General features: G+C 40.8%; 1 protein-coding gene across 1 annotated transcript; it reads left to right on the forward strand.

Moving 5' to 3' along the window:
- The first annotated feature begins 359 nt into the window (after nt 1–359).
- LOC141465522 (alpha-1-antitrypsin-like) lies at nt 360–4830 on the forward strand. The gene is made up of 4 exons (XM_074148982.1): nt 360–1035; nt 2539–2809; nt 3475–3622; nt 4563–4830. The coding sequence occupies exons 1-4, from the start codon at nt 378–380 to the stop codon at nt 4752–4754; spliced, it is 1269 nt and encodes a 422-aa protein (XP_074005083.1). The 5' UTR covers nt 360–377; the 3' UTR covers nt 4755–4830.
- Nucleotides 4831–8486: the final 3656 nt, after the last annotated feature.

Consider the following 8486-nt stretch of genomic DNA (forward strand, 5'->3'; position numbering starts at 1 on the left):
TAAGAATTGTTCCTGGTGTGCTACCTCACTACAAAACAGACTTACACAGAGACAAAAAAAGGCCTTTTCACTCATTCTCTCCCTCACGGTCTTATTTTTCTTTAATACTCACATGTTTCTTTCTCTAGTAACGAGGGGCTTTCGTAGCTGGAGTAAAGCAGAACTGAAGTAGGCAGCAGTGGATAGGAATTACAGATAAACTAGTACCAGGATTTAAAAAACACTTCCATAGTAAAGGAACAGGTCAGGAGGTAACAGAGATTACCAGATAGCTGTTGAAGGTAGTAGCAGATGGAAATAAAAGATGAGAAGTTGACACAGCTGATCTCCAGCATCCAAGACCATTTCATTCTTTGTTCACACAGCAGCTGCCAAGGATGATGAGGGCCACCCTCCCGCTGTGCTTGCTGTTGGTCATGCTTCACCTCACTGTCCACAGCCTGACCCAGACTGACCTCCACAATGACAACCCCAACGCAACTGACCCCCAGGAGCCACATCCCCACGAGGGAGATCCTCTTGAGTCCTGCAGACAGATAGTCCCCAGCAACACAGACTTTGCCTTCCGGTTTTACAGGCAAGCAACCACACAAGAACCCGGCAAGAACATTTTCTTTTCCCCAGTCAGCATTTCTGCTGCCTTTGCCCTGCTGGCCCTGGGGTCCAGAGCCACCAGCCAGACTCAGGTGTTTGAAGGGCTGGCCTTTAACCTCACTGACACCCAGGAGGAGGAGATACACAATGGCTTTCGTCATCTCCTCCTCTTGCTGAACCGCCCTGGCAGCCAGGTGCAACTGAGTATGGGGAACACCCTGTTCATGGACAAACACCTGAAGCCACAGAAAACATTTCTGAAAGACATCAAAAAAATGTACAAAGCAAAAGTTGTTTCTAGTAACTTCCAGAATTCCACAGAAGCTAGGAAAGAGATCAATGAACATGTAAAGAACAAAACCCATGGGAATATAAACCAAATACTTGAAGACCTTGATTCAAACACTCTAATGGTAATCATTAACTACATTTATTTCAAAGGTAAGTTACATAGGTGTTACTTACTGCAGTACCTCATTTTCACCTGAACTAAAACAAATGTCCCAGATTATTTCTGAATTATTTTTAAAAGAAAGGCCAGCGTTATGATTAGGCTATTATGGTACGGAACATTGAAAGTTCTCATGCTTTGAAACCTCTCCCACAACTAAATTTTTCTAGGATATGTTTAGGCTCCTAATCATAAAAGTTAATTTATTTGCAATCTTCAGGTTTTAGGGAATTGCCAGAACACAAGATTCATGCATTTGTAAATTTTTCTGTCAGACTTTATCTACTTATTATTTTTAAAATTACAATGTTTTAACATGCTACATGAAGTAGAAAAATAAATTCCAAAGATGGAGATTAACAAAAATTGCCAAACACTGTAATTTATTTACAGTCCATGCCTAATAAATGGATAGGTACCTCTGGAGTTGGAGTCTAAATGCTCTACAGCTTGTCATCCCATTATGCATATCCTGAGAGGTAGTTGTGAATACACTGCTTTCACAATGATTAACTTCCTCTTAGATGTTATATCCATTTGCAGCAGCATGCAGGACATGCATGGAGTTTACCACCCAGAAAGGCATGTTTGGAAATAAATGAACTTTCAGCAACACAGATTTTATTTCAAGTACTTTATTAAATTTTGGTACCCTAATCTCAGATGCCCTGGTCTGAGGCATTGCTTTATGATACTGGAGTATATTTTTTTTACTGGTGGGGTAGGGAGGAAAGCTCAAACTTATGAAGTAATCAGAGTTCTATGAAGTTTACATTCCTTTATTTATTTTTCAATTTTATTTTATTTCTATTCAATATTAAAAAAAAAGAGAACATACTTACAGAATGACAAGCTGTGATCCCTGTGTATTTGTTCAGTGAATGACCTGATTTAAGACAAAATAAAATATCATCAAAAATTCAGTTGAATAAACATCAAGAGAAAACCATTATGAAGATTAAAGCCCTTGAAGCCCTATTCCGTTTACCATAACGCAGTTATGATCAGGCCCAAAAGTTCGGGTTGTTCTTGCATGTAAGCTTTTCCTTAGTGCTACAAGATGAAGAACATATGAAAAAGCATGGAAGGAGCTTAATATGATACCTTTTAAAAGGCAGACATCTGCTGTGGAACTTGCTTCACAAGCAATATTCTGAAACCAAAAAGTAACTTTGGATCCTAGTCAGCTTTCACTTTCTTCAAATAAAACTTAAGGTAGTATGATGAAGTTGCTTCATTGAATTTATCTGACTTAGAAAGGTGTTGTACAAGTCCGTATGAAATTTAACCTGGGATACTTAGTTGTTACTGAACACAGTACAGCAAAGATGACAGGGAACAAGGTCATTAATAAACCTGAAATACCTTTGGTCTTCAAATATGAGTGTAAATCTTCAGATAAGGGTTTATCTGGTATACATTAGTCTGGACTATATTAATATATCCTCCTTGAAATAAGCAACTGATTGCATTCTTTCTCTTTTGGTTTTAAGCCTACTGGGTAAATCCTTTCAATATTAAGGGGACTCACAAGGATTATTTCCATGTGAATGTGAAGACCTCAGTTGAAGTGAAGATGATGACTCGAGATGGATTTTATAAAGCATACTCTGACAGGAAGCTGTCTTGCAAGGTGGTGCAGATTCCTTACAAGGGAGATGTTGCAGCATTATTTATCCTGCCCAATGAAGGAAAAATGAAACAGTTGGAAGCTGCCCTGACAAAAGACACCGTGGCTAAATGGGAAAAATCACTTGAAAGACAGTAAGTATAGAATTCTGATTTGATGATTCAAGGTAGCCAGAATCCAAAGTCTGAATACTATGATCAGGTTTTACAGTTACTAGCCTTTGCTGCTGATTGAAGATTTAAGCAATGGAATAGGTATACAGGAACAAACCAAATGGTTTGATGATTTGATACTTTCAGCAAAAATTAGAATCATCATTGCCTTGTGATGAGGGAAGAGACCTGTGAGCTGGGAAATTTCCCCCCCCCCCCCCCATTCTCTAGTTGATGTTAAGTGTCTCCATTTCCCTTGTCTCAAGCACAATGTGTTGAGAGTGGTAATACTGCGACATAGCAATCTAATCCCTCAGAGGGAATGGGATGTGAATTCCAAAAGAAAAATCTTCAAGGCTAGAACGAGAATGCAAACTTAGTGCCAAAAATGCTGGCACCACCACTGTTTGCTCTCCCATCAAGACGCTGTCTTACAGAATCATACAAGAAAGCCCAACTGATGTCATTCTCCTTTCCCATCCTCCACACCATTATCTTCCCAACTTCTTTCTGTTGGCATCTTTTTCAGATGAAAAGACTAACATTTCAGCACAGAAGAACCACCAGCAATTTGGGAGTCTTGGGACCTTCAACCCAAGGCGTACTTTGATTGCAATAACTACCATAGTTCTCTTTTGAATTAACAGGAGGATAGAAGTGTATATTCCAAAACTATCAATTTCAGGCAACTATGACTTAAAGAAGATGTTCATGAATCTAGGTGTAACTGATGTGTTTTCTGACCGGGCTGATCTGTCTGGAATCACAGGAAAGCCTGATGTGAAGGTTTCAAAAGTAAGTTTGTCAGCAGAAGCAATGGTCTGTGGATTTCTCAATACTTATTGTCTTGCCCTAACCTAAGTTGTGAAATTTTACTTATTGCTAGGGCTGGCTGATACAGGGCTGGCTAGAACACTTAGCTGATAAAGTAACTTTAAACTCTCTCAGACTTCTCCAAGATCTGGAGATAAGGGTACTGTCTTCGGTCTGCCAGGCAAAGGTTGGGAGGGGTGTAGCATTTGCCCCAGAAACTAAACACAGCCCAGTTTCTGCATGTGAAAGAAGTGCCCATGGATATCTGTGTTGGTGATGCCTTGCACCAGCATATCTAGCCTTCTAACATGTGCATTCTATAATTTGAAAGGATTTTAAAACTTCTGCTGCCGTTGAAGGCCCCAAATGAGTGCTAATCATGTAAAATGGACCAGATTTGAGGAAAAATCCCATTTCCTGAAAATAACGTGAAGAGAAACAGATAAAGTGAAGAGAAAGGCTAGCATTCTTACAGCCATTCTGAAAGCGGCAATTACAATGTTCTAACATTCTGGGGCTAGTAAAACAAAAAGATTAAAAATGCCCAACAATAATTAAAAAAAAAATGGTAGCAAGGTTGAATTTCTACTGATTGAACTGTAATGCATGGGCTATTAGGGATACATACAGTGCAGTTCTGCAGCCCAAATTCCCTTCCATCTGAAATTGTCATTCCTTTTGAATTTTCTTGAATATTCTAATCTCAACTAACTCCACAAGGTGTGCAGTCCCTAAAGTCTGTGTTGGATACACATGTGGAGGAACTCTGAATGTGAGAATACTTGCTTATTGAGACAACATTGCCAAAAAAACCACCTCGGGCACTGTGAAGCAGGCAGTACCTGAATTAACTTAGTGCTAATTTTAGTCATTTCACACCCCGTCTTCCACATACATTAATTCTTGCTGTATTTCATTGTAGGCTGCTCACAAGGCCCTGTTGAAGATTCACGAGAACGGCACAGAGGCTGCAGCAGTCACTAGCTTAGATTTTCTTCCTCATTCTATTCCCCCTGTTGTTAAATTCAACCGTCCGTTTTTGTTATTGATTGTTGATCAATATACTCAAAGCATCCTCTTCATAGGAAAAATTGTGAACCCAACTGAAAAATGACTGGTCAGTGGCTGGTTTTATTGATTTGAATTGCATTCTTCATGCAATTTTAGTTCAATGTGATTAAAATTATATCAAAACAGTTACTATCAATTATTTCTTTCCAAAGAAATGAGGCAAGAACATCATCATTCTTAAAAACACTGTTCTTGCTTCCTCCTCCAGTAGAAAGTAACCACTAAGTTACACTTATTTGTGAATTATGAAGAATTTTATAAATCAGCCTTTTAAGGACCAGTGTATGCCATCTTTGATAAACAAGGTAAGTATCCAGCTGAAAGAATCAGTCTAAAACATTTTAAGTAAATAAAGATTGAACAAAGAGGCCACTCCTGACTTTTGGGTAGGAAGGAAAGAAAATGCTGAGGTTTGCTCCTGCTGCTGCCAGCTCTCACCAGGTCCTGGTGCTGGAGGGCTGGCATGGATATCTAAAATACAAATGCAGTCCAGTCAGGGATATCTTAGTTCTTCTCTTCCACATGAATGTCATTGATGGACAAAGGCCATGTTGTACTTCTATGAGAAAATGGTTGCTCACATCTCTGAGGGTGTCTGTGCCAATTTGACATATCTCTCCTAACACAGCCTTATAGATCCAAGGCAGTGTCAAAATCCAGAGCCAAAGCTTGGCACATGTGAGGATGCGTGCCATCAGAAACACAGCCAGTGTTGTGTGGTGTCAACGGCCTCCCAGTTCCATCCTGTGCGATCAACAGCAGATGTTTAACAGTGATAAATGTATTTAACACTGCTCAGGGGTACAGCAGCATAGACTTACACTAAAAAGAAACCAGACTCTCCTCAATGTGTTGAACCTCATTCAATCTCTAAATATTCTGGGTTAGGTGATCAAGAGTTTAATTTTTTAAACCAGAAGTTTGAGTCTCTAAGGTCATGAGGTCAATTTGGTAATAGAGCAATTATTACCTGAGAAGGAGCTACTCTGTAGAGTTCAACGTCTCTCTGAGCAACCTGGTCTAGTTGAAGATGTCCCTACTCATGGCAGGGGAGTTAGACTATATGACCTTTAAAGGTCTCTTCCAACCTGAACATTTTGTGACTCTGTGGTTCTGTGATTGTCTCCAAGGCAAGTGTTACCTGCCCACACCAGTCTGTGGAGTTAGAGCAGTTGCCTTGGGTACAGGATATTCAGGATTAATGTTCAGATCCCTCCCTTTCCTGAAGGCAGACAATCCCACGCGTCCAACATCCTAAACTCCAGGCTGGTCAGGCTGGCCCCTGTGAAAGGAGAGCTAGCACTGGACCTGGAGTGCTGGTAAGAGTATTTACCTGGAAGATGGAAATCCAGGTCTGCCCTTCCCTGGGTAGAGAATGGGTTTGGCATATAAATCCTAATGAATTCTCTGCAAACTACACTATTGAGTGGGTGGTGGATGAAGCAATGATATCTTGTGACATTTGTAGGGCTTCTAAGAAAATGAATGCATAGCTTCAAATCCCATGTTGTGGGAGATCATCACTTTCAGACCAGGCATATGCACTTCCTTTAAAGGTCAAGTCTTTCTCCATACTCTCCTTTACAACATTCACAGCTGATGGCATCCACCCATATTGTGTTGGCTTCTTTGAGCCCCCCCTTTAACAAACTCTCCACAAGCATCCCATGTGGAAGCAGTGGCTAAATTAGAGCTGGGAAGTATTTTAGTTGGTTAGACACCCAAAAGGTGCTACTGGCATTGCTTTATAGATCTAATCTTTTGTTTTATCAACAAATAGAAGTTCAGAAGGGATAGGGTATGAATACCTGGCAGGAATAAAACAAACATTGAGATTAATTATATCCCCAGAGTTTACATCTATGCTAGTAAATAAAAAGGTCCAAGGTCTGTTGTCTAGCCATGAGGTCAACTGGCTCATCACAGCTCGTATCCACGTTACTTAAATCTGACCTTGCAAGAAATCTGGGCTGGATATTGAAAATATGCCCTGGCCTGTGTTAATTTGAAAAATATGCTTAGCACTTGTTTGGAAGAATCGTAGATGACATGAGCAATACCTGTGTCTGAAACTGTACTAGAAATGTAAGAATATGAGTAACTGCAGGCTGATGGCCAGGCCTGTGCTTCAGCACTGCTCAATGTACTGGTACAAATGGAGCCAGAGTGACGGACTAAGGGATGGGAAACTACCCCTTGGTCATTTAGCCCTGTAAGCTCCCCCTCTGCTGGTGATCTGCCTTTTTGGAGTGATACTAAGTTCCAGGTCATGCCAATGGAATTCATGAAGGAATTAGCCTTCACCAGCTAATTCCCAAAAATGAGGGAACTGGAGACCCTTTGCCCTTCTGTGGAATAAGATTAAGCAGTTCAGGAAAAACCCTTCAGAACTACTGCAAGTCACAAACTGTAAGACTCCCATGTACTTCCTGTGGATGTGTTTTGATGGTTTCTTCTGATCAGTCCTGTGCATTTGCTGTCACAGTATCTGTGCATGCTTATTTTCAAAAGGCTGCTCCTTCTTAAGGATTTGTGCTGGTCCTCAGATGATACAGCAATGCTTTGATGATGCAGATATCTGAAGCATTTCATAGCTGAGCACAAAGAAACTACTATGAAGTGCGAAATATGCAAGTTTAATTCTATTACATTGTAATATATGTGAACTTAAACACAGTTTAAAATGTGATACAACTAACTGTGGAGGCATAGCCACAGTCCATCATCCATGTCGCCTCTCCTCCTTAAAAATATTGAAACCAAGAGTTTTGTTATGAATCAGAAAGTCTGTCACTGGTTCAGGGCCCTCAAAGTTTTTTCATAGTTGGGCAAGCTTCTTGCTAGGTGCTGCCTTGACTCCGCAAACTGGAATGAGCTGGCAGAAAAAGGCCATTGGTGAGTCTCCTTTGGCAGCTGGATCTCCCCATTGAGAAAGGCTCAGCAACCATCATGTAACTCTCCTTCCAATGACTGTGCAGAGGCAGGCAGAGATGGAGGTGATGAAGCACACAGCTCCCCACTCCTCAAATCTGACAGTGACATTAAATAAAGCAGACCGTGACTGCAGTAATACCACTGCCAAACTAGTGCTGAATCAGAGATGTAACCAGATCCCCTGTGATCAATTCATTCTCATAGACAGTGCCAGACCAAAGGGAAACTCGTATTTTTTGATTACTAAAATTTTTTAGAAATGGTTTTACTGACAGATCAGAAAGACAAATGTTGATACAACCTGATAAAACAATAACTATAGAACTTCTCAAACGGCCAGATGGATGAATTTAGGAGTTGTTTCTGGCATGGTACCCAGATAGGAAATCTATTCACAATTAGATCAAGAAATCTTGAATTAGCTTTATTTTTTCTTTACCCATGACTACGTGCAATGCTACTTTGCTGCACTTGAGCCTGTTGTCCCTGGCTGTCAAAGTCCAGTGGCCATGAGAAGAATAAGAAAACTAAGCACGACAGGAACAGCAGTCCCACGAGGGAGATTCTTTTGGGTCCTGCCAATGGATAGACCCCAGCAACATGGACTTTTCCTTCCACTTTTACAGGCAAGTGACTCCCCAAGAACCTGGCAAGAGCATTTTTGTCTCCCTGGTCAGCATCTCTGCCTCCTTTGCCCTGCTGGCCCTGGGCTCCAGAGCCACCAGCCAGGCTTAGGTGCTGGAAGGCTGGCCTTTAACATCACTGACACTCAGGAGGACCCACCACATTCCTTTACTGTCATTTATTTTAATTCTGGGATTTATACATGCCATCTCTAAGT

The sequence above is a fragment of the Numenius arquata genome, chromosome 6, assembly GCF_964106895.1.
Source record: "Numenius arquata chromosome 6, bNumArq3.hap1.1, whole genome shotgun sequence".
NCBI lineage: Eukaryota > Metazoa > Chordata > Aves > Charadriiformes > Scolopacidae > Numenius > Numenius arquata.

Coding starts and splice junctions, on each gene's coding strand:
- LOC141465522 (XM_074148982.1), top strand. CDS start 378: ATGATGAGGGCCACCCTCCCGCTGTGCTTGCTGTTGGTCATGCTTCAC. Junction 2,810..3,474: donor GAAAAATCACTTGAAAGACA/GTAAGTATAGAA, acceptor TTGAATTAACAG/GAGGATAGAAGTGTATATTC. Junction 3,623..4,562: donor CTGATGTGAAGGTTTCAAAA/GTAAGTTTGTCA, acceptor ATTTCATTGTAG/GCTGCTCACAAGGCCCTGTT.